The sequence below is a fragment of the Ictidomys tridecemlineatus genome, chromosome 11 (assembly GCF_052094955.1).
Source record: "Ictidomys tridecemlineatus isolate mIctTri1 chromosome 11, mIctTri1.hap1, whole genome shotgun sequence".
NCBI classification, from domain to species: domain Eukaryota; kingdom Metazoa; phylum Chordata; class Mammalia; order Rodentia; family Sciuridae; genus Ictidomys; species Ictidomys tridecemlineatus.
In genome coordinates, this window is record NC_135487.1 from 17637122 (window position 1) to 17662261 (window position 25140).

Sequence of the window (25140 nt, forward strand, 5' to 3'; positions counted from 1 at the left end):
TTATGTCCCCAGCCCTTTTTAATTTTTTTTTTTTTTTTTTGAGGCAGGGTCTGGTTAGTTGTGGAGGAGTGTCTTAAACTTGTGATTCTCAGGGCTGGGGATGTGGCTCAAGCGGTAGCGCGCTCGCCTGGCATGCCTGCTGCCCGGGTTCGAGCCTCAGCACCACATACAAACAAAGATGTTGTGTCCGCCAAGAACTAAAAAATAAATATAAAAAAATTCTCTCTCTCTCTCTCTCTTTAAAAAAAAAACAAACTTGTGATTCTCCTGCTTCGAGGAGCAGGGCTGACGGGACTATGCAACCATGCTCAATTTAAGCTTCCTGCTTTCTGCTTTTAAAAGTGTTATCCATGCCTGGCATGGTAGCATGTGCCTGTAGTCCCAGCTACCGGGGAAACTGAGGCAGGAAGATCACTTGAGTCCATCAGTTCAACATAGTGATGGATAACATAGTGAGGTTACATAGTGAGGCCCTGTCTCAAAATAAATAAATAAATAAATAAATAAATAAAAAGTAAAAGCCACATTCTGAGAAAGGGTCCAATTAGCCTCACCAGATGGAGAAGGGGTGCAAGATAAAGAGGGAGCTAAAAACTTCAGTTGTAAATGTTTGGGAGCTATTGACGCCGATACGCGGCAAGTACCCTCTGAAGCAGGAACTATGAGTCCAGTTGACAGATCTGGGACTGATGCACACAAGTTAGGGTCAGCCCCAGGTCACAGCACCCCCGCACCCGCCTCGTGCTTTGCTAGGTGCGTTTTGCCGCCCTTCTGGCTCCTTTTCCAGGATCCTGCGGGTGTAGGCCCCACTCCGGGACACGAAGCCCATTTGGGGCGGGACTTCAGTCCGGCTCTGAGTCGCCCGAGTCACACCCCCTGTCCCGCAGAGCCCAGGAATGCCAGAGGGCGGGGCAGGAGGCGGACAGCCGGTGGGCCAATGGCTGCGGCGGAGCCTCACCTGCGCGGCCACGTGGGCCCAGGTATGCGGCGGCCCCGCCCCGGCCCCGCCCGGCGCCGCCCCGGGCCGCGACTTCCAGAGCGGAAATTCCTGCGCGGGCGGGCGCGGCGGGCGGAGCCGGGCATGGAGCCGGTGGAGACCTGGACCCCCGGGAAGGTGGCGGCCTGGCTGCGAGGTGGGTGGGGCTGGGGCAGGAGGGGGCCCGCGGGGCGCTAACGCGGCGTCGCGTCGCAGAAAGTCGGGCGAGGAAAAGGGTGAAACCCGCGGAGTGTGTTCGTCAACAGGTGTTTATGGAGCTCTGCTGTGCCGGGAGGACCCAGGTACTGTGCCGGGAGGACCGGTGGCCCCGGAGGGCCTCGGGACCAGACGTGGGTCCCCCATCGCCCCTGCATACCCAGAGGCCCCAGGGCGGCGAGGCCATGAAAACCGAGGGGCCCCCTGTCGCCCCCCGCTTCCCTGTGCCCCAGGGCCCAGAGGGCTGTATTAAGCCCATTTCTCAGAAGTTGAACCTGGCGCACAGCCAGGAAGTGGTCTGCTGGCTCGAAACTGGAGCGGCCCTGGTGTCATATCCCCCTTTTAGGCTGAGACTCCCAGGGGGAGAAGCAGAAGCCCCAGCCAGACCGAAGTGGGTGACACAGTCCCACTCCGGGGGCTCCCATTCCAGGGAGAGGCTCCCTAGGCCCAGAGAGCCACAAAGTGCAGACAGACCCAGGGAGAGCCTTCTGTGGGGGCCGCTGGAGTGGGCGGTGGGTCAGGACACCCCTCCCAGGGCGGGCAGCCTGAGTGGCCTGGGGACAGGCTCAGGGTGAGCAGCCCACTCAGGACTGGAGCCGGCACTGCCAAACTGGGTTTCAGGCCAGCTCCACCACTCACTGGCTCTGTGACCGTAGGTCTTAGTTTCTGTCCATGAAGTGGACAAAATGAGATAGTCATGGCTTGGCTAGCACTTGTAACTCAGTTCTGGGGTCTGCTGGGAGGCAGGTGGTCCAACACATTCACTGTGAAGTTGTTAAACGATCCATAGCCAGGGAGCCACAGATTCATGAACTCTTAGTGCTCTTAATGCCACTGTGGGCATGAGGGAGCGCTATTGACCACACACCCAAATTCCCCAATGAAAGCCTGGCTCCCGCAGGGTGGAATTCCTCCAAAGAGAGAGCAAGCTGCTTATTTGCCCTTGTGTCAGTTTTCCCATCTGTTTAATGGGTATGACTATAGTCCCCACCTCCTAGAAATGAGGCAGAGGTCAAATGTGTCAATATATGTAAAGCCCATAAAACTTTTCCTAGAACAAAGTAAGCGCTCAAGAGAGTTTTTTCTTATTTTTGAGTGTCTGCCTCGTGTCAGAAATAGGCTGGAGATTAGGGATGAATGGTTATTTAAGGCCTGGTCTTTGAAGGACCAATGATAGAAAAGACTGATGTTCAAGTACCAGGGTGTGTGGAGGCTTAGGGGACAGTGGGATCAAGAGGAGAGGCTTCTCCACCCAACCTGGGGAGCTGTGGAAGGTATTTGGGGTGTTGTAAGCAAAAGGATGTGATGAAACTGGAAGAGCAATCCAGGCAGAAGGAACAGAGCATGTGAGGACCCTGAGGCAAAATAGTTTTCCAAGGAGTTGGTGCTCTGGATCTGAAGTGTTGAGTTGGAGGTGTTGTGCCACATCCTGGAAGGACAGGTGGTGGCCTAATCATGCAGGGCCTCGTAAATCATGGTAGAGTCTGGCAGTAATAATATGATGGCTGCTATTTATTGCCTATCTACCACAAACCAGGGAATGGACCAAGTGTTTGACATATATCATGTCATTTAATACACATGTGGTTAGAAGGTAGGCACTTTTGTGTTCCCATTTTACATGTGAAGAAACTGAGGCATGGAGCACTCATTAATTGCTCAAGGGCTAGCTCTTGGGTTTCCCTGACTCCGAGTCCCTTGCTCTCATCCTCTATATTACTAGTGTTCAGTCTTAGGGGAACATCAGAGTCACCTGCAGGATTTGTTAAGCACAAACCACTGGGTCTAGCCCTGAGTGTCTCCTCCAGTAGTTGGGGGCTGAGACCTGGGAATTTGCATTCCTAACAGGTTCCCCAGTGAGGCAGCTGCTGCTGGTCCAAGGACCACCTTTGAAAGCCACTGCCCATACAGTCCTCAGCTACTCAGTAGCCTCAGGTGTGAAATGGACAGAATACAGCCTGAGTCTCAGGGTGTCATTGGGGACAGATGGGAGGGAAAAGAGGTCTGCTGGAGTGAAGAACTGGCTGAAAGGTCGTGACCCCTCTGTTTCCCCTCCTGCCAACCCTTGCTCTGCCGCAGGCCTAGATGATTCCCTGCAGGACTATCCCTTTGAAGACTGGGAGCTGCCTGGCAAGTACCTGCTCCAGCTCTGTCCCCGCAGCCTTGAGGCTCTGACTGTGTCACCTCTGGGCCATCAGGAGCTCATTCTGGATGGGGTGGAACAGCTCCGGGCCCTGGTGAGCGAACTATGGCCACACTGATGGCAGGTCTGCCAACTGAGGGGGGTGCTACTGCCGCAGCAGTGACCTGGCCCTTTCTGGCACAGAGCTCTGGGCTGCTGACAGAGAACCTGCAGACCCTGACAGAGCGGCTGCTGGAGGGGACCCAGGCCCTCCAGAGCTTAGTCCAAGGCCGCCTGGGGGACTGTGCTGAGACCCCTGCGGATGTGCTCAGCGCAGCTGTGGAGCTGGTGCGTGACGCCCGTGTGCTCCTCTTCTGGCTCAACAGGTACCCGGGTTGGGGTGACTGGTAAGAGGACCCTTCTCATCCTTGGCTTGCTGCAGGACCTGGGAGAGAAGAACAGGCTGGCTCTGTTCAGACATGGCAGAGCAGTTAGCCTGTCTGGGCAGGGGCGCTGACCACCTGGGTTCCCATCCCGCCCACTTGTTATCACAACAGTCTTATCAACAGCCATTAAATGAAGAGTTCCCTGTCCCCTTCAATAGCTGCTGCTGCTTGTCCTGTAGGTCTTACCTCAAATGTCACCTCCTCTGGGACTCTTTCCCTGTCAGTCATTCTCAGAGCTCTACATCTCGGGTACTCATTACAGTCAGAGTTAAATCATTATTGACATCATGACAGGTTTACTGTCCATCTCCCAGTGCCTAGAACAGGGGCTGCATGACAAATAAGTCCTGTGCTGACCTCTCTGGATATATCAGTTATCTCCTTTATTCCGAAGCAACACTCATCAGGGCAGGAGCTGTGTATGCTCCCCAAGTCTCAGATGAGAAATTGGCTCCAAGTGGCCCAGCACCGCCCCTGAGCCCCTGTGCCATTCTTCCCCGGCCAGGTACCTCTTCTCCCACTTAAATGACTTCTCGGCCTGCCAGGAGATCGGGGCCTTGTGCGGGGAGCTGAGCCAGGTCTTGCAGGAGGTAGGAGGACAGGGGCCAGGCTTGGCCCAGCCCCGAGACCAGACCAGGCCAGAGCTTTTTATAACCTGTGAATCAGACCAGATTGGGTATGAGAGCAGGGGCAAGAGCGCAGGAGAAGAGGAGGCCCTGCCACTGGGTATGGGGCAGCAGGAGTATGGGGGTCTCCTTGCTGGCAGAGAAGCTCAGGGCTCTTAATGCTCAGGAGGTGGTGGTGGGGGGAGAATGTTTGGTGACTTTTGGGGTCTGGTGTCAGGGGGATGAGACCTTGGGGTTGAGATTTTGAGGCCCTATAGGTCTGGGAAGAAGGCCAGAATAGGGGAAGCCGGGAGGGACAGGAGGGACCTGCCCTTGTCCTCAGGAGAAGGCAGTCCCCCTTCCCCATGACCCTTACACTCCTCTCTCTGCTTCTAGGACTTCCCAGAGGCCGAGAAGGAAAGGAGAGTCCTGAGGATCGTGAGTCTGGGAGTGCGGAGGGAGCAGGGTGGGCTGCGATCAGGCTCAGCCTCACAACCTGCTCCCTTCCCCAGTGCAGCCAAGTGGCCGAGATCTGCCGCAGCATCCTGAGCTGCAGCCCAGAAGAGCTGCTGGAGCAGAGGGCTGTGCTGGAGCAGGTGCAGCTGGAAGAGCCTTCGGTGAGCCCTGCCCTGTCACCTGTCACTTCTGAGCCCTTGACACGTTGGGCCCTGAAATGGGGTCTAGGATCCCCAGCCTCCTATACTGGTAGCTGGAAACCTGTCAGGTACAGATGTTAAAACAGAGGTCCAGACAACCTACCTGGGATCTCACCATCACCCAGCACCTTCCCCAGTCCTGAGGGGCTGCATGGCACGGTCCCAGGTGGCATGTTCCTGTGTTCTGTGACGCAGACCTGGCAGAGGCTCAGGGGCAGGTTAGGATAGAGGGGAGAGGACATGAACTTTTCTGCTTTAATCCTAACCAGTTGGGAAAATCAGAGCCCCCAGCCCTGCCCCTCTCCCACCCCATCCCTCTCTCTCCCTTCAAGAAAGTTGCCGAGAATCTAGTACCTCAGAAAGCAGTGACCCCAGCTTCCTCCTGGCCCTTTATCAGAGGGTGAAACAGAGGACCAGAGAGGAGCAACAAGCCCAAAGTGACACAGCAAGTTGGAGCAGTATGCTCTTGGGGCCAGCTCTGTCCCCAGTTCCACCCACCTTAGAATCAAGCCCTCAATGACCCTAGCCTCTGCCTCTTCAGGGCGTGGAAATCTACACCACCAGTAACTGCTTGCACTTTGTGTCCCGAGTGTGCGCCCAGGTGAGAGCACCCCCACCCTGCCAGCTACCCGGCCCTGAGGCCTCTCACCTGCGGCCACGCCAGCTCCAGGCCCCAGGAAAGCTCACTCCTGGGCCCCCATCTCCATTCCAGGTCCCCACTGACTCCTGCCGGCAGGTCCTGCCTGGAGATGAGGTTGTTCAGATCAACGAGCAGGTGGTGGTGAGCGAGGGGAGGGGGCTGTGTGGAGGGGAGGGGGCTAGTGAGGAAACCCAGGGCTGGGGGGGAGCAGTGGGGGTGCTGTCCCTTGAGGGGAGCAGGGTTGTGGGAGTTGCTCTCTGCGAGATGACCCAGCTCTGGAAGGTCAGGACTGGATCCTAGGTGACAGCCCCACCCACTTTTCAGCTGATCCTTCCCCAGGCGGTCTCCCCTGCCTCTGAGGAGCCACCAAGGTGAAGGGCTCCTGGTGGCTTCCTGGAGGCTTCGTGAGGTGAGGCAGAAGCAGGAAGCTCACAGCTCCAAGCGCGAAGGCAGGGGTTGTTGGGCTGCATCAGAGCTCCTGCCCAGCTTGATGCCAACCCAGTGCCTCTGCCCCTCCCTGCACCCCTGTCCCCTAGGTGGGCTGGCCCCACAAGAACATGCTGAGGGAGCTGCTACGGGAGCCAGCCGGGGTCAGCTTAGTGCTGAAGAAGATCCCTGTGCCGGAGACACCCCCCCAGGTACCTGTCCCCATCCACCCCCACCTGCTTTCAGACCCCTGTTGTCAGCCCGGTCACCCTGCTTCTGGTTGTTCCCCAGACGCCTTTGGACTCCCCACACCTGAGAAGCCAGTCGCTGGCTCTGGCCCCACTGTCTCCCAGGTAACAGATCTGCCCTGGGTGTGTCTTCGTGGGGGGACCATGGACGCATCTCATCTCCCCTTGCTCTCCCCAGAGCCCCATCTGAAGACGTCTTTGCCTTTGACCTGACTTCAGACCCAAGTCCGGAGCCCACCACTGCCTGGACAGGTAGTTTCAAACCCCACCAGGTAGTGGATGCCCCTGGCAAGGTGTCCGAGTACCCGACTCTGACCCTAGATGCTGACACCCTCCCTGCCCCCTCCCTGACAGATTCTACCTCCCTTGACCCTGAGCCCCTGCCCAGCCCCCCTGCACTCCCAGCAGGAATAGCAGAGACCCCAGGCCCCTCGGGACACCCTGACAAGGTGAGCTCAGCGGATCTGCAAGGAGGGATGTGGGCTGAGGGCCTAGACCCTTTTCTAACCCCTATGTGGTCCTTTTAGAGTCCTGTCCTTGGTCGGAAGAAATCAAAAGGTACGAGTGTCCCTGACCGGGTGGCATATTGTATCCCTGAAATGAGGAGCTGGGCAAGACCTCCCCTCATGCTTCCCACCCAGCCTGTCCTGGAAACAGCTCTTTTCTGGGGTCACACAGACCTGTGCTCCCAGCCCAGACCTCTGTGCCTTTGAACAAATGGCTTATTCTCTGATTTCCAGTTTCCTCATCTCTAAAATGGAGAGTCGTCCCCACCTCAGCAGAATTGTGCCCCCAAAGTGTGGGTTCATATATCTCGGGGATGCTCATGGCGGGCAAGGGAACCAGTTTGGGGGCTGGAATTCTTTGCCAGCCCCTCACCACCTGGGCTGTGCCACGCTGCTTGCAGGGGTGGCGACGAGGCTGAGCCGCCGGCGGGTGTCCTGCCGGGAGCTGGGCCAGCCAGACTGTGATGGCTGGCTCCTGCTGCGCAAGGCCCCTGGCGGCTTCATGGGTCCACGCTGGCGCCGCTGCTGGTTTGTGCTTAAGGGACACATGCTCTACTGGTACCAGCAGCCCCAGGTGAGACACCACACACACCGGCATAGGTAGCAAGCAAGTCATCTGCTCCCATTGTCACAGGTGGCCCCCAGGCCTTCCCAGGTCCCAGTGTTCCCAACAGCAGAACAGGGACGATTTCTCCCAAAATGAGTTAATAAGTGTGTAAAAGCAGTTTGAAAGATCTGGGGGTGGGCTCCCGTGTACTCCAGGCAGTGTAGGAAATGTGCTGAGATGTTTGCCCAAGAGATACGTGGGAGCCCAGCAGAGGTGTCCAGTCCAGCCTGAAGGAGTCCAGAAGCTTCTCTGAGAAAATAATACCTGGGAGTTAGTCAGATGAAAGGGGAAAAGAAAACTGGGAAGGGACCAAGCATTTGCTGAGCCCAGGGCAATGAAGCAGCTGTGTGTTCCTGTGGGAACCAGTGCAGGAGGGTTCCTCTTTCTTAGGTGTTTCTCTTGGTACCTTTGTTCTTCTTTTCTGGCTCAGAGGCACCATTTGGCTACATCTCCTTCCCTGAGGCCCAGAAACCTAGAGACTTGCAATTAGAGCCCAGAAAACACACTCTCCCTTCTATCTCCCTGAGCAGTCTGAGGGGTGACTAAGGAGCTGCCTGGAGGGTTTTGGGGCCCCACACTGACCCTCTGTGTGATTCCTCAGGATGAAAAGGCTCAGGGCCTCATCAATGTATCTAACTATAGCCTGGAAAGTGGACACGATCAGAAGAAAAAATAGTTAAGTCCTGGGGGTGTGATGGACTGGAGGATGGGAAAAGAAGGGGGGTGGGGGGGTGCATGGCAGGTGGCTGGAATTCCAGGCCCTGGAGGAGGCTGAGTAATGCTCTCTGCTCCCGGCAGTGTGTTCCAGCTCACCCATGACGTGTACAAACCCTTTGTCTTTGCTGCTGACACCCTGTCTGATCTGAGCCTGTGAGTGCTACCTCCGTCGCCCTACTCCTGCATAGCTCCCAGACTCTGAATGCTTAGGAGCTGGACTAAGATCTAAATCCAAGCCCTCTGGCAGTGGCTGGTCAAGGTGCTCACTGTCTAAACCTCAGTTTCATCATCTGTAAAATGGGTGAATAAGAGTTCCCACCTCTTCCAGTTAGTCTGAAGATGACGTTGATATAAATCCCCTGATATAAGAAGGCCTCAGTGAATGGAAACTCCTGACACCTGTTTGTTCCTCCACAGGTGGGTTCGCCATCTCATTACCTGCATTTCCAAGTATCAGTCCCCAGGCAGGGCCCCCTCAGCCCGAGAGGAAGGTAGGTCTCTCACAGGGGTGGGAGGAAGAATCAGGTCTCACCTGAGCCTCTCCTGTTCCTGGTTTGGGGGCTTGAACTTAAAGCCCCCAGCCTCCTCCCTGGCCTTCCCAAACCCTGTGGGTTCCCCACCTGCTCCCCACCACCCTAGACTGCTACAGTGAGACAGAAGCAGAAGACCCTGATGACGAGACTGCGTCCCGCTCAGCCTCGGTGGGTAGAGGACCATTTCTGGTCGGGGATGGAGGGAGAATAGCTCACACGGGGCTCAGGATGTGGCTCTCTCTCCTTTTACCCTGCCTCAGCCCAGCCCATCTCAAACTGGGAGTCCACTCCATGGAGACATATCACCTGCAGCCTCCCCGACACAGCGCAGCCCCAGGACCTCCCTGGGCCCTCCAGCAGGTGTTCACTGGAGTTGGGGGCTGGGCATTGGGCACTGGGTGGAGGGCTGAGGGCACAGCCTCATCCTGCTCCCTGCTCCCACAGACAGCAGTGAAGGGGCACTGGAAGGAATGGTACGGGGACTAAGGCAGGGTGGCGTGTCCCTGCTGGGACAGCCACAGCCCCTGACCCATGAGCAGTGGCGGAGCTCTTTCATGCGGCGCAACCGAGACCCCCACCTCAATGAGCGAGTGCACCGTGTGCGGGCTCTACAGAGCACACTCAAGGTCAGCCGGGGGCACTGGGCACGGTGAGGAGGGCTGTGGGCTTCAGGCCGTTCCTGGCTGAGCTCCACTCTGGATTTGGCCTGCAGCCTCAGCCCTGGGTTCCTGCCTCCAGCTTTCTGACTCCTCGGGAACTTGGCTCTGGGCTCTGGGCTCTGGCGGTCCGACTCGGGAACTCAGCTCTGAGCTTGGCCTAGCTCTTTGGGGGCGCGGGGGTGGAATTAGGAACTGAACCCAGGGCCTCTTGCATGCTAGGCGAGTGATCTACCGCTGAACACATCTCCAGTCCCCAGCCCCTTGGGCTTAGCTCTTAACAGTGGGCTCAGTCCTGGGTTGTAGGGTCCATTTTAGACTCAGCTGTGGACTGGTCCAAGTTCTAGGTCTAAGCTGGGTTTGAAATCTTACCCAGGCTTCTCGTGCCTGGCTGGCCAGGTGCAGGGTTCTAGGTACAGGACTCCAGAGTTAGCTCTGGGCTTGGGCTCCGTTGCTGCCTTGGATGATCATGGCTCCTTACCCACTACTCCCATGTCAGGCAAAACTGCAGGAACTGCAGGCCCTGGAGGAGGTGCTGAGTGACCCCGAGCTGACGGGAGAGAAATTCCGCCGGTGGAAGGAGAAGAACCAGGAGCTGTACTCAGAGGGCCTGGGGGCCTGGGGGTTGGTGCAGGCTGAGAGCAGCCCCCAAGCTCTGACCTCTGACTCCAGAGCACAGTCCCCCCAACCCCTGTCCTCGGACCCTGAGGAGCCCTCCCATCTTTGCTCCTTGACCCAGGGAGCAGCCTCTGACCTCCTGACCTCTGACCCTGGCCAGAACCCCAGCTCCTAACCTTTGGCCCTGAGGACCACCTCACCCCTACTGCTGACATGTCGACAGAGCTTTCTGGGTTCTTTTCAAGGCTAGAAGCAGTGCTAGGCATGGTCTCTCGCCAAGCTGACCCCTCTGCCTAGGCCTCCACCATTTCTGCTCCTGTCTCCCCTGAGTCGGGGGAAGTGAGCTTTGTGTCACCTCCTCCCTTCGAAGAAGAAACTCTCCTCCATATTCAGGCCTGAGGGGCACAGTCTACCCGACCCCTTTCCCTCAGCAGGGCACCCTTCCTGATGCCAGGTCTGGATGAGTGTTTATTTTACCTATGAGACACTTTTCCAACCAAATAAAGTTAATTTCTTGAAAATGAATCTGTGTGTCCCTTTACTTTAGAATAAGGAGTCTGCTTCTCAGAGGGGTCTGGGATGGCTCTCCTCTGGAGGGTGGGTGACAACCCCCCCCCAGCCCATTGGCCTGGGCTCTATACCTGAAGCTCCTGCCCACCAGGATGATGGGCTCTGCTCCATGATTAAGAAAGGCTCCTACTCACATCCATCCATCCTCAGTCCTTAGGAGGCCAGAAGAGCTCCCCTCCCCCTTCCCCAGGGAGGACTGGTGGGAAACGTTTACTTAGTCGATGGGGAAACATACCCAGCATGAAGGGCAGGGGGGCAGCCCTGGAGGGAGGGGTGCAGGTGGAGGTCTGCCTCGGGGAGGATCCTGCATCTCTCTATTTCTCATCCCAGCCTCACCTTCATCTCAGAGATCCAGAGCAGGGACCTGTCCCTTGACTCCACAGCCAGAGCAGGAGACCATCCCTGGCATCCTCCGTGGGGTGCAGCCAGGGGCAATGGAAGGAGCTTCTGGAGTTGGAACGCCTTGGTAGAATGCAGAACGCTAGAGATCACAGCTGCTTCTGTGATCTCACCACGAGAGGGAGCAAGACTGTTTGGAGGGACGTTTCTTGGAAAAGGAGGAGTGGATGTGGACAGAACGAAGATGGCCGAGAACCAAAAGACCTGGTGGCAGCAATGGACAGACACCACCAACGTCAAACATTTGAAATTACTGGTACAAGGCCCTTGCCTGGCCCCGTCACGGAGCTGGCATCCTGGGCTGGGCAGGGGCAGTGGCTGCACTGAGGGCCCTCTTCTCTCTCCTGCAGAGGACCACGCATGACCCCTTCATACGGCACGAGGAGCAAGTGCTCATCAACCGCAGGGACATCTCAAGTGAAAAGGTAAGGACTGGGCTGCGCTGGGGCCTTCGGTGACCCTCATCCCTCAGGTCCTTTCTATAGTCCTGCTCATGGACAGACCAGGCCTTCCTCTACCTTCTTAATGCCCCGCAAGGCGGCCTTACACAGCAGTGACCCCTCATGTTACATTAGTGACTACCTGCAGTGCCCCCCACAGGAACCCTTATATCATGATAGTCATCAGCAGCGTCCCCAGTACAACACTCGTGCCACCAGCCACACAAATACCCCCCAACAGTGACCCTGTTTTAGGTCATTTACGTCATGACCTCCACCCCAATGCCCGCATTCCATGATCTCAGGCAACTAGAGCGGGCCCGCAGGGACCCGCATACACGGAGAGCAAAGCTGTGGTGACACCTGCCTGAAGGAAGGTCTCTGCCTCCTCCCAGGATGCGTGGGACATGCAGGAGTTCATCACTCGCATGTACGTCAAGCAGCTACTGCGGCACCCAGCCTTCCAGCTGCTGCTGGCCTTGCTGTTGGTGGTCAACGCCATCACCATCGCTCTCCGCACCAACTTTGTCCTGGGTCAGGTGGGACGCTGTCTGCATCTCTGCCCCCACTGGCTCTGGTGGGGTTCTGGGCAAGGCACTTCCTTCTCGCACCACAGGTTCCTCACCTGTCTCTGATGGTTGGATTGGAGGCTTTCAGGGTCTGTCAGCTCTGACCTCTAGGGATCTGGAGGTCAAGGAAGTTTCGTGGTGGAGGAAGCTCTGGAGACCGGCTTTGAGAAATTGGTTGGATTTGTAGATGGGCAGGAAAAGAGTCGTGTGGGCAAAGGCAGCGAAATGGGCACCTGGTGAGGAACAGTGTCCAGTCTTGGCAGTCACTAAGGGAGAATCATTCTGGGCCAGGCACAGACCACTCAGTGCCAAGGTTCTAGCTGAAAGCACACGAAACCCAGTTCCTGTCTCAGACACAAACACGCCATCACAAATGCCTGAGTCTCACAGAGTAAGTGGAAGCTCAAAGACCATCCGACTCAATGTGGGAGGTCAGGGAAGGCCTCCTGGAGAAGAGCTTCACACTGACAGGAAACAGTAAGTAGGAGTTGGCCAGGCAAAGGGAGATGGGAACCAGGCATGGTGACTCTGGATGCTGAGGCAGGAGGATTGCAAGTTCAAGGCCAGCCTTAGCAACTTAGTGAGATCCTGCCTCAAAATAAAGCATAAGGGCTGTGGATGTAGTTTCATGGTAGAGTATTTACCGAGCATGCAGCAAGCTTTGAGTTTGATCCCTGGGCATAGCAGAGAGATTGAGGGATGGGAAAGAGCCAGCATGTGGGAGAGTTCTCTTTGCCCAACTTGAAGTTTAGTATAACTTTGCTCTTATCCTTGACATCTTAATTTCTTACACAGTATACATATATGTATTGTGCTACTAAAAATCAATGTATTAGGCTGGGGGTGTGGCTCGGTGGTATAGCACTTGGCTAGCCCACATCAGATGCTGTGTTCAATCCCAAATACTGCAAAAATAAATAACATGTCCCTTGTGGTGGCATCAGCTGAATTCAGAGAGGTGGTCAGGGGCCAGATCCCATGTTATGAGAAGGAAGAAGTCCTTGAAGTGAAATGACCAGATATGTGTTTTAGAAAACTTGCAGTGGCAGCCACGGTGTGGACTATGGAAGGGACAGGTCCAAGAATGGGGGAAGATGGGCCAGGCAGGACCCTGTTGCAGAGGTCCAGGTGAAAGATGGTGGGACTTGGACCAGGACGATGGCATTGGGTGAAAAGTCAGATGCATTTGAAACTCTCTGGGAGTAGAATCCACGGAGCTTCCTGATGGATGATATTGTACTGAACATTTAGTGGGCACTTATTACATGTCACCTTGTGTTCACATATCACCATCTCATTCAAAGGGAGGGCAGGAAGGGAAGAGAAGCTTCCGGCTTGAGCAACAGCATCAGGGCTGGCGCTGTGTGTCTGAATGTGGAGATGAGAGGAAAAGCAGGTTTGGGGACCACATGGAGGTCAGTGTGGTACCTGAGGTGTCCATACAATAGCTAACACAGAGGGTTGTCAGTGAGGTCACACCTATAAGGAAGCCAAAGGAGCAGGACTGAGATTGTTCAGGGGTGTGGAGTGGGACGGAGAGTGCCAATCAAGGGAACAGGCAACAGGGCCAGCGGTGGAGAGGTGAGGCCTGGACGCATCCCCTGACCTGCACCAGAGTCCTCTCTCTCGTGTTGGAGGCAGAAACTCAACTGCAATGTTTGCAGAGTGAGGAGAGCAGAGGACAGGTCAGGAACCATTATGGCTCAGGAAATGAATTCAGAGTGCAAATGCCACCACCATTTTGATAATGGAGTTGGAGGGGGAAGGAGAGAGGGGTGCAAAGAGAAGGGGGAGGCCCCCTGGGTGGCTCGAGCCTCAAGGCACCGAGTCTAGTTGGCCATTGGAGTAAAGAGAGGGAGGAGAAGGAGAAGAGGTGATTTTCGTGATGTCAGCGTGAAGTTAGGGGGCTGTGGGCTGTTAGTTGGTGTCACAGCTATAGACAAACTGTTAGGATTGAGGTTGAGTTGAAGTGAGTTGGGTCTTTTGGACAGACCCTAGTTATCTGCCCATTGATTCATGCACCCAAGAGCAGTACTAGACCCACAATCAGGAGGACACCAGGAGTTTGGTCAGGCCTGACCTGAAGGTCTTGAGGCACTGGAGCAGCAGGAGTGGTTGGGATAGGCAGAGAAGGGCCCCAGGCTGTGTCCTCCAATTTCAAGGCTCAGCCCTTTTCCTCCAATACTAGAACTAGTTGGGTCTCTCCTCCACCTCTCTTTCCCAAACACCCTACTCTAGAGGTCAGGAGCGAAGGCCTAGAGTGGACAGCAGTCAACAAGCTGTGTGCACATGGGCCCCTCTCTAACTCCCCACCTGTAGGATGGGAAAGGAAGCTACTCTGCAAGGATGATAGTCCCAAGTAACAGTGCATGAGTGGTCTTAGCACAGTGCCTGGCATGAACACAGAGTGTGTTCTCGCGGGAAGGACAGAGATGCAGAAGAGTTGAAAAGCAGCAGGGATTGGGCCTCCCCACCCCGCCAGACGCCCTTCTCCCTGGCCTCCCCCCAGCCCTATTCACCGACACCTTGGCCCCTCTCTTTTTCTCTATCTTCCGTGTAGAGACACTATCAGTTGTTCTCTACCATAGATGACATTGTGCTGACCATCCTTGTCTGTGAGGTTCTCCTCGGCTGGCTCAATGGCTTTTGGATTTTCTGGAAGGTGAGATCTTGGGACCTTGTCACCTTCACCTCTTCTCTCTGCCCTGCAAACTGAGGGGTGTGTGTGTGTGTGTGTGTGTGTGTGTGTAGAGAGAGGGGAGGGGGGAGAGAATTTTGAATGCTTGTGATACACCGGATGATAAATTGTACTTGAAGTGCAGCCTCCGTGGGTTTGAGTTCCCATCCCTGTTCCAGCCTCCTCCAGCTCTTTAGTTGGGAAAAGTTTGATTTCTTCATCTGAGAAATGAGATTGATTTACAGAGCTCCAGAGCAAGAGTCAGCAAACTTCTGTAATGCACCAGAATAATATTTGAAGCTTCACGGCCTCTACAGTTTCTGTTGCAGTGACCCACCTCTGCTTAATAAAGACACAGTCATAGTACAGAAATGACTGAGCATGTTTGTATTCCAAAGAATCTTTTTTAAAAAATATTTTTTTAGTTTTTGATGGACCTTTATTTTATTTATGTGTATGTGGTGCTGAGAATCGAACCCAGTGCCTCACACATGCTAGGCAATCATGCTACCACTGAGCCACAACCCCAGCCTCCGCTGCCCTCCTCCTCCTCCTCCTCCTCCTCCTCCTCCTCCTCCTCCTCCTCCTCCTCGATTCCTGTTTATTTGCTATTTATTTATTTATTTATTTATTTTTGGTAACAGGGATTGAACCCAAGTGTGCTCTAACACTGAGCTACATTCCCAGTCCTTTTTGTTTTTTATTTTGAAACAAGGTCTAGCTAAGTTGCTGAGGCTGGCCTTGAACTTTCAATCACTGGGATTACAGGTGTGCGCCACATGCTCCACTCTTGTTTTTTGAGATGGGGTCTTGCTATGTTGCCCATGCTGGCCTCAAACTCCTGGGCCCATATGATCCTCCTTCCTCAGCCTCCTGAGTAGCTTGGGCTACAGTTATGTACCACCATGCCCAGCTCTATTCTAATAAAACATTATTTAGGGAAAATTATATTTCATATAATTTTCATGTGTCACAAAGTACTCTTCTAATTTTTCCTCTTCACTTGCTTTACTTCTACTTACAGATCCCTTGGGATGTCTTCTCCTTGGGAAGAATCTTCCCATCTCTCCCAGGCTAGGCCAGATGCTGTTCTGTCCCCGTGATAATGTGTACTTATCTATCTCACATGGAGTTAAAATTTGCTGTAGGTCCACATCCCTTTAAGTGGTCTTTGAGCCCAGTAGGGCAGAAACTTTGCATCCTCGGGAAATGATTCAGGATCTGGCCATTAATAATGGATGGACAAAAGGATAGATCCATAGACAGTTGGGCTTGTGTCTGCCTGTCTATATATGTGTATGTGCAGGCACAAATTCTAAGAGACAGAGAATTGGTGTGGTGGTGCACACTTTTAATTCTAGTGACTTAGGAGTCTGAGACAGGAAGATCCCAAGTTCAAGGCCATCCTCAGCAACTTAGTGAGACCCTGTTTCAAAATAAAACATAAGAAGGACTTGGGATGTGGCTCAGTAATTAAGCACTCCTGGTTTCAATCCCCTGTATCAAAAAATAAATAAATTAAATATATTTTTTCCTTTTTTGTATATTTAATGCAGATTCGTAGATACATATTGGTCAAAACTATATTGAAAGGTACACAGAATTCTTGCTTCCACTGCAGTCCCCTCACCCTCACCCTCTCTAGGTAATCTTATATTTATAGTCTCTTGTTTATCCTCCCAGTAGTTATTTTTACAATCATATCAAATGGGTATGTATTTTTAGTCCTCCTTTTCCTGACAGTAGCTAACTGTCAACACTGTCCTATGCTGTAGTTTAGTCACTGACAATCTTTATTGCTTCCTTCTTTATTCTTTTTCTTTCTAGTACTTGAATGTGCAGGTCCTTGCACATGCTAGGCGAGCGCTCTACCACTGACCTATGCTCCCAGCCCTTTTTTTTTTTTTTGGGACAGGGCCTTGCCAAGTTGCCCAGGCTGCCCTTGAAATTGTGATCCTCCTGCCTCAGCCTACCGAGTTGCTGGAATGACGGGCCTGTGCCACTGTGCCCAGTTCTGACAATCCTACATGGTGATCTATCTTATTTGTCTTTTTGTGGTACATAGTACTCCATGAAATAAATGTGCCAGTCTCCAACCAATGGGCACTTTGGACATTTTCAACTTTATACAAATGTCATCTTGTACCTATACCGGAGAATTTGCCCATCAGATTTCCAGAAGTGGGATTGTAGGTAAAATCTTTCATACAAGTGCACTTCCCCCACCTTCTCCATTCCCGTATGAGCAGGTGCCATACTGGACACAGGGCTCACAGAATTTGCCTGTCTCCCTTCCGGGTTCCTGGAGTGCTGTTTTACCTCTCACCGGCCTCAGTGATCTTGGGTGTTTTTATTAGTGTTTACTTCCATCTTATTAACTGTAAAGGCAGGAGCACCCAGGTGTTTTCAGGCCACCAACTGTAGGCCACGGCCGCCTTCTGCAGTTGGTTAGGCAGGTGGCATCCAGCTGTGTGTGTGTGAGACTCCACTGTGAGTCTCCAAGGTGGCACTTGGCTTTCAACACATGGATGGGACAGTGATTGCGTGTGTGTTTTGTGGCATGCTGTGGGGTGGAGCGGCAGGGTGACAGCACTGGATGGCAGTTGGCTGGCCCTGCGCTGAGAAGAACACTGAGCTCCCCATCCTCAGGGTGTGGGGAGGGCAGACTCAGGAGAAGTGTGCCCCCCTCAGGACGGCTGGAACATCCTCAACTTCATTATCGTCTTTATCTTGCTCATGGGGTTCTTCATCAAAGAACTTGGTATCATGGCTGTCACCTACACACTCAGGTGAGCTGGGAGCTCTGAAGAGAGGGGGAACGAGTCTGGACTCAGGAATGAAAAGAGGGAGGTGGTTAACAGCTGGGGCTCAGCTCTGCCTCTGGGCAGTTGGTGGCGGGGCAGAGAGGAGGGAGAGGTCTGGGAAGGACTGAGGGGGCACCCCTGAGGGGCTCTGCTGCAGGGTGCTTCGTCTGGTTCATGTGTGCATGGCGGTGGAACCCCTGGCCCGGATCATCCATGTCATCCTGCAGTCCTTGCCTGACCTGGCCAATATCATGGCCCTTATCCTCTTCTTTATGCTGGTCAGTACCCAACCCCCCACCCTGGCCATTCCCCATCCCCGAACAGAGTCCCTGGGTCACTGGGGAGAGCAGGGCTCCTGCAGAAGAGAGGCCCAGGGGTCTGAATCCCTGGGATTCCCTTGGCAGCTTTTGTTTAAAATTTGCATGTATTTGCATGTCTTCTCCTCGGGGCCCCTGGGTGAATCTAGGGGGGCCTTGTCTCTCTGGCAGGTGTTCTCAGTGTTTGGGGTCACACTCTTTGGTGCATTCGTGCCTGACCATTTCCGGAACATGGGGGTTGCCCTGTACACTCTCTTCATCTGCATCACACAGGACGGCTGGCTGGACATCTACAGTGACTTTCAGTGAGTACAGGGTGGACCTTCCAGGTTCCCATCCCAACCTGGCAAGAAGGGGACCACAGCTCCTGAAAGGCAGGGGAACTGGGTGGGGAGAAGGGCTGGCAGTGAGAGGGGGGCCTCCAGGGCTGGGATGGCCTATCAGGAAGCGGGTGGCCAAGGCTTTAAGTTGGGGAAAAGGAAATACCTGTGGGTGGGATTTCTGAGTTTGTGATCCTTGTCCCCCTTGAAATTCCACATATTCAAAGTGCCACCAGACCCTGTTTGAGAAGACCTCTCCTGTCATGCTAAACAGCTGGGTGGCTAGGCCTTGGACTGGGGAGTAGGTCTGTGGTCACCGGGCAAATTCCAGCCCACAAGAGAGTCCACCAAACTGCCTGGGCTCTTAGAAACTCATTTTTAGTTTTAGGTGGACACAATATCTTTATTTTATTTTTTATGTGCTGCTGAGGATCGAACCCAGTGCCTCAGGCATGCTAGGCAAGTGCTCTACCACTGAGCCACAACCCCGGCCCTGGAAACTCATTTTATAAAATTTATTTATTTGTTCTAACCAGTTATACATGACAGCAGAATGCTCTTCTATTCATTGGATACAAATGGAGCACACTTTTTCACATCTCTGGATGTACACAAAGTGGGGTCACACCATTTGTGCAATCATACGTGTACCTAGGATAACAATGTCCATCTGATTCCACCATCTTTCCTACCCCCAATTTCTCTCCCTTCTCCCCTTTGCCCCATCCAAAGTTCCTCCACTCATCCCATACCCCATCCCCACCATTATGAATTAGCATCCATTTATCAGAGAAAACATTCAGCCTTTGGGTTTTTGGGGATTGGCTTACTTCACCTAGCATGATATTCTTTAACTCCACCCATTTAACTGCAAATGCCATAATTTTACTCTTTTATTGCTGAGTAATATTCCATTGTGTATATATTCCACAGTTTCTTTATCCATTCATCTATTGAAGGGCATCTAGGTTGGTTCCACAGTTTGGCTATTATGAGCTGTGCTGCTGTGAACATTGATGTGGCTGTGTCTCTATAGTATTCTATTTTTAAGTCTTTTGGGTATAGACTGAGGAGTGGGATAGCTGGGTCAAATGGTGGTTCCATTTCAAGTTTTCTAAGGAATCTCCATACTGCTTTCCAGATTAGCTGAACCAATTTTCAATCCCACTAGCAATTTATGAGTGTGTCTTTTCCCCACATCCTTGTCAACACTTACTGTTGTGTGTATTCTTGGTGACTGCCATTCTGACTGGAGTGAGAGTCTTAGAGCAGTTTTGATTTGCATTTCTCTAATTACTAGAGATGTTGAACATTTTTTCATATATTTGTTTATTGATTGTATATCTTCTTCTGAAAAGTGTTTTTTCAGCTTCTTAGTGGAAACTTCATTTTTAAACCTACTACCCAAGGTTATTTTTGTGTTCTGTCCTTTACCTCTTCCTGATTAAGTCTAAGTCCTATTTATTTCCAGTCCTGACTAAGTTACTGAGGCTGGCCTCAAACTTGTGATCCTTCTGCCTCAGCCTCCCGAGTGGCTGGGATGATACCACCACGCATGACTATCAGTGACTTATTTTTATCCCCTTCAGGTGAGAGTAGAAGCTTTGTTGATAAATGGCCTCTGCAGTCCTGGTTCATTAAGTTGTAGGTAGGGGGAAGAGAATTGCACATCTCACAGTGAAGTTGCACTGGGCTTTTGAGTTCTTGCTCTACCATACTAATCGTGTGACTTTGGGCGAGTTACTTCATCTCTCTTCTGAGTCTCAGTTTCCTTCCCTGTTAAATGGGATTACAATCCCATATTAACTATATCATGGATTGCTGTGAGGATCAATAGAGAAAATCTGTATCAACCTCTTAGTATAGAGCCTGGTACAGGGGACTATATTTTGGGGAAATATTTTAGGGGAAATTTTCAACAAGGTATTAATAGTGGATAACTCAGGAGATGGGATTTTTTTTTTTTGCCTATGTGTTTTTCTTCCAATCTTTTTATAATGAACTTGAATTAGTTTTCAAAGTAAGAAAAACCATGAATAATAGTACAGCTAATAGATTAAACTTGATAATGCTGATGTGGCAGATCACCTTGCGGGACTGGTTTGAGAGTTGACCCACTGCCTAGCAGCACAGTAAGGAGCAGCTGCAATGACAACTGGGAGTAGAGAATTAGATGTTGGCAATAGTAGCCAAGCAGGCAGAAGTCCCAGAGGGCCTTGGGATAATTTCCCCATTTCATAGATGAGGAAACTGAGGCTCAAAGAGCGAGGAAGGTGACGCGGCCCTGCCTGCCATCTCCAGGATGGAGGATAGGGAGTACGCAATGGAGATTGGGGCTGCCATCTACTTTGCCATCTTCATCACCATCGGTGCCTTCATTGGCATCAACCTGTTCGTCGTCGTGGTGACCACCAATCTGGAACAAATGATGAAGGCAGGAGAGCAGCAGCAGGAGCATCGAATAATCTTTAGGGAGGTGCGTGAGATGGGAGGGTTGGGGAGGAAAAGGAGTGTATGCATAAGCACTGACTAGAGCACGTGTCCGTGTGCTTGCACACTCAAGGGCCTGGAGAAAGGCGAAACAGAGACCTGGAGGCGGCAGCCTCTCATCTGAACCGCCCACCCACCAACTGGGGCATCTAAGGGGAGTGGATTCTCTAAGTTTCTATGACAACTCAAAATGGTGCAGCTGGGTGGTCTTAGGGCATTTAACCAATCTAAACCTCATTTTCCCTTCTGTACAACGGGAATAATAATAGCACTTACTTACTACATACCTCACAGGGCTCATAGGAGTAAATGGGTGAGCGAACGCTGCTTGGCACGTAGTGTCAGTTAATGCAGTCCTATTCATTCAGGGGTAGAGCCTCCACGAGATCGGAGAAGACAGAAAATTCTGGAAGGGTTGAAGGCTGGGCTCTATGACTTGAGAGTAGATAGGGCTTTAGAAGCTTGCTAGTAGGATTTATCGGGGTGAAATGGGGAGTGGCTAAGTTTAGAAAGGGGTGAGAATTTCCAAAGCATGAAGGATGGACTTGTGCATTTGTAGTTGAACGCCCGGAGCAAGGTCAGGAGGCCAGAGGAATTGGAGCTGAAGGCTGAAGGTGGAGCTCAGTGGGAGCCATTGCCATGCCCTGGGTTCCATCCTGAGAGGCAGAGAAGAAAAAAAAAAAAACTTGGAGCTGAAATGAGGGGCATTAGAACCTTGCTGTCTTTAGAGACTGGTCCTCCCTTGGTCTGAGCTCTCCATCCCTCCTCCCCCAGGCAGGCGCAGAGAAGGAGGAAGACTGGGGTGATGAGCTGCCAATCGTGCACTGTGCAGTAGCCCGCTTGGAGAAATCTGGTGTCCCCCAGGAACCTCTTGAGGGGGGCCCCCTGTCAAACCTCTCGGAAAAAACGTGCGACAACTTTTGCTTGGTGCTTGAGGCGATACAGGAGAACTTGATGCAGTACAAGGAGATCCGAGAGGAGCTTAACACGTAGGGGGGCGGGAGTCCTGGGGTCACCAAGAGTCCCAGGAGTCAGGGCTGGGCGGAAACTCAGATTCTTCTGGCCTCAGGCCCCTACTATTTTCTAATGAGGATCCTGGGGCCCAGAGAGGTTAAGTGACTTGTCCAGGGTCCCCCAACCTGTTGCTGGAGGAGCTGGAATCCTGACCTCGGGTTCCTCCCATCTCACACATCATGGTCTGGTGCTCTGCAGGGGGTGAGGGATACAACGAAGGGGCACTTACCAAGGAAGAGGTGGAAGGGCTGTTCCCCTCCTCCAATGCCCCTAACGCACTCCCCGCTCCCCAGGATCATAGATGAGGTGCGCTCCATTCGCTTCAACCAGGAGCAGGAGGAGGTGCTTCTGCACAGGCGCCTGTCGGTGAGCACGTCGATGGAGACCCGTTCCTCTATAGACGTGTACAGTATGGCTACCAAGCAAGACTTGCTCTCTGCGCTAGTTACCAGGGAAAAGGTGCATCTTCCCTCCAGCCAATCCCCACTCGCCCCACGTCCGTGCCGCGTCGTGCCCAGTCCAGCCTAGCCACTGGGCCTTTTGTCCAGGGTGGGAAATCTGTCGCAGTCCCAAAATCAGCCCTCCCCTAAACTCCCTCCCATCCCAGCTGTGGCTGCCCAATGGGTTTAAGGTCTACCTGTTCCTTCTCGAGAGAGGCTCTGCCCCTCCTATTAGGCTCCACCCTAGAAGCCCATTAGTTCTCTAACGCCTACAAACCCACCTCTTCTTGGTATGTTTGAGCCAGTTCAGCTTCTCCTTAGAGCTAGATGCTTAACTCATCTATGGGCAAAAGACTCCTGGATCCCACCCGGGGTGCATAAGAGCAGCCTCCTCCTGGAAGAGGAAGCTTCTGGATAGAACAAGTGCACACACTAGCCTAATTTAGTTTCTTTCTCTGCCTCCACCCCATCTGCTGAGACAGGATGACCTGAAGCCTGGTGAATACCTAGGCTCACCAGCTCAGAGTGGGCTACCAGTCAGCTAGAGTTAGATCTATGAAGGACTTCCCTAAAAGCCCTGGAATGGGACAGCTGTTGGGACTGGAGGTGGGGAGGAAAGAAATCAGTCATGTCAGAATAGGGACTGACAAAAAGACCTCTGGGTTTACAGGTTCATGAATCTGTCACAAATATGCTGCTTAACAAACAGAAATTCAACTATTGAGACTGCAGGAGGGAGCCGAGCACACACACAGCCAGCTCTGCAGCTTCCTGCATCCCCAGCATGGCTTGGCACAGGCTGGCAAGAGCCCAGGCTCTCCTTACCCAGAAGCCGAGGCCCAGGGGCTGTGAGGGTGGCAACCTGTGCACGCACGGCTTGTACCTGTGAGTCCCAGGTCCAGAGGAGCCAGGATGGAGAAGGATGCTGGATGAAGTGGGAGCCCTAGCGGCAAAGATGCGTGAGAAAGGGGGTACTGGCCACGGTAGCCAGGACTTGGCCTAAGGGTGGGTATTCCAGACCCCTGTTCCAGCTCAGAGCTGGATACAGCCTAAATGGACCAAGCACCAAGAAGAGAAAGGCCCACCTGCCAAGACCAGTGAGGTTAGGTGCTGTCCATTGACAATAAAGTTTTGAGTTGGAATCAGTGTCTGACTGGTACTTGCACCCCTAGGTCTCCACTCCTTTTGGCTACTTGCCCCAGGTCTGATGAGGAAGATAGACTTTGCCCCTCAAGGTCAGTTCATCTGATGCCCTCAGGAGCTTCAAGAGGAATGTGGGGGAAAAATATCCATCCCCCTGAAAATTTCTTACTTAATGGTAGAGATCTATAACCCCAGCCCATAGGATTCTAAATTTTGGTGAGGGGGTGAATCTGGACTCCATGCCTGGGAGCCCTTGTCTGCTAAAGGATATAGTACTACCCTCTCTTTCTCTGTCTGAAGATGGAGACGGGTCTTCACTCTGGGGAGCCCTACTCCGATGGGGTCACGATTGACTAAGCTATGCAGTTATGTATAAGCAGCTCTGTCCTTGGGCGATGGAGATTAACTAGTTAAAATGTGTGTTCTGGGGCTGGGGTTGTAGCTCAGTGGTTGAGTGCTTGCCTCGCATGCATGAGACACTGGGTTTGATCCTCAGCGTGACATACATACATACACATACATACATAAATAAATATTTTTAAAAATGTGGGTTGTGGCAGGCTTCCTGGAGGAAGGCAGCACTGAGTTTTGCTAGAAGAAAGCAGGAGGATCTCGTGGGTCAGGTGAAGTCTCTTGGGGAACTTGGGACCTGTTGAAGCCTATCTAGAATCTTCACACCAAAGGCCATTGGGAGCCTCAGCAGGTTGCTGAACCAGGCAATAGATTAAGAAAGCTGTGGCAGTCCTTGGAGGACAGGAGACTTGGATTCTCAAATGGTCATCTCTTAGGCCAGGAGGAGGGAGATCCAGGGAATCATTCATGTGCCCTGGTGTTAGGTTGGGGTAAGTCTGGATGGCCCAGAGTTCTGTCCCATTGTTCAGCAAAGGCTGACAATTGGGGACCTTGGGGATCTTCACCTGTTGGAATGACAGTCCCCAGAGGTCCTCTGATTGCATTTGATGGGAAACTATCTCATCCCCCTCCCTTCAGCCTTGGTTCCTGTTCTGAAAAGCCCTCTGGGGCCTGCAGGGAACCAGTCTGATAGCTAGGGATGAGCAGTGTGCTCGGCAACGGAGAACAGGCAGCACCAGAGCCAGCAAGGCCTCCTGTCTTGGAGTTGCTATCCATCTGTCCATTCCCCTGCTCAGGCCAGAACTCTTCCCAGCACCCTCTGGGGCCATCCACCAGCACAGACATGGGCAGCTGCTGGCCTCTGCTGCTGCTACTCCTTATTGGGGATGGAACCCTCAACCTGCCTGGTGAGTATCCACATCTACCTTTTCCATCTGTCCTCCTCCTCTCCCAGGCCCTCTTCTGGCTGGCCAGAGAGGGGAAGAAGGTGGTGAAAGACCAGGTAGTGTCTTCAGGAAGATCTCACAAGGTGAGAGCAGCCATCCTCCACCCAACCCCTAGAACTGTCTGAAAGGCTTGGGGCTCCAGTGAGTTTAGAGGACAACAGGACAACCACCACGGGGCTCTGGCCTCTCCCGGGGATCTCTTCCAGGAGGCGATCTTTGTCTGCCTCCATTCTATCTTGTCTGCCATTTCTTCTCTCTCCCCCTTTCTTTTTGGAACCAGGGGTGCTTTACTACTGAGCTATGTCCCCACCCCTTTTTATTTTTTATTTTGACACAGGTTTTCTCTAAGTTGCTAAGGGCCTTGCTAAATTGCCGAGGCTGGCCTCAAAATTGTAATTTCCTGTCTCAGCCTCCCAAGTTGCTGAGATTATAGGCTTGTGCCTCCATGCCTAGACTATCTCCTCCTTCCTATGTGTCATTTCATCTGGACTACACTTATGACCTAAGGGTTCAGCAGGTACAGGGCCCAAGGAGTTGGGTTTCTCCACTGCCTTTCCCTGCCCTGCTCTAACAAGGAGCAACCACCAGCCCCAACACCTCACTGAGCTGGAGCCAGGATGCATCCCTGGGTTCTGAGCTCCTAGGACAATGTGGGGGGAAGATATCGAGAAGTAGCAGGAAGTTCTC

The 25140-nt window shown here is 52.9% G+C and overlaps 2 protein-coding genes across 7 annotated transcripts; both read left to right on the forward strand.

The window, feature by feature from the left end:
- The first annotated feature begins 983 nt into the window (after window positions 1–983).
- On the forward strand, window positions 984–10497 carry Cnksr1 (connector enhancer of kinase suppressor of Ras 1). Of its 6 annotated transcripts, XM_078025653.1 has the most exons (22): window positions 994–1133; window positions 1243–1278; window positions 3272–3429; window positions 3519–3721; window positions 4266–4350; window positions 4762–4803; window positions 4878–4982; window positions 5563–5622; window positions 5734–5802; window positions 6198–6299; window positions 6379–6440; window positions 6514–6587; window positions 6690–6784; window positions 6863–6893; window positions 7243–7415; window positions 8050–8123; window positions 8247–8318; window positions 8583–8656; window positions 8805–8866; window positions 8959–9058; window positions 9143–9324; window positions 9854–10497. In XM_078025653.1, the coding sequence occupies exons 1-22, from the start codon at window positions 1082–1084 to the stop codon at window positions 10145–10147; spliced, it is 2205 nt and encodes a 734-aa protein (XP_077881779.1). In that variant the 5' UTR covers window positions 994–1081; the 3' UTR covers window positions 10148–10497. The 6 variants fall into 6 exon arrangements, with proteins under 6 accessions (XP_077881780.1, XP_077881777.1, XP_077881778.1 ...); XM_078025654.1 differs by lacking the exon at window positions 1243–1278 and having other exon boundaries at window positions 984–1133; window positions 3519–3700; XM_078025649.1 differs by lacking the exon at window positions 6690–6784 and having other exon boundaries at window positions 991–1133; window positions 7076–7415.
- A 692-nt stretch (window positions 10498–11189) lies between these two features.
- Catsper4 (cation channel sperm associated 4) lies at window positions 11190–23158 on the forward strand (the record flags this gene model as incomplete). Its single annotated transcript, XM_078027749.1, has 10 exons — window positions 11190–11366; window positions 11777–11920; window positions 14511–14612; window positions 17319–17416; window positions 17589–17709; window positions 17920–18053; window positions 20370–20544; window positions 21333–21547; window positions 21866–22031; window positions 22683–23158. Coding segments are annotated over 10 exons (1386 nt in total), but the record flags the coding sequence as incomplete, so codon positions are not given.
- Window positions 23159–25140: the final 1982 nt, after the last annotated feature.

Bases quoted from the DNA above. Each gene is read 5' to 3' on its own strand.
- Cnksr1 (XM_078025649.1), top strand. From the start codon at position 1,082: ATGGAGCCGGTGGAGACCTGGACCCCCGGGAAGGTGGCGGCCTGGCTG. The intron at 4,983-5,562 runs GTGAGCCCTGCC...CTGCCTCTTCAG, and splicing joins TGCAGCTGGAAGAGCCTTCG to GGCGTGGAAATCTACACCAC. The intron at 5,803-6,197 runs GTGAGCGAGGGG...CCTGTCCCCTAG, and splicing joins AGATCAACGAGCAGGTGGTG to GTGGGCTGGCCCCACAAGAA.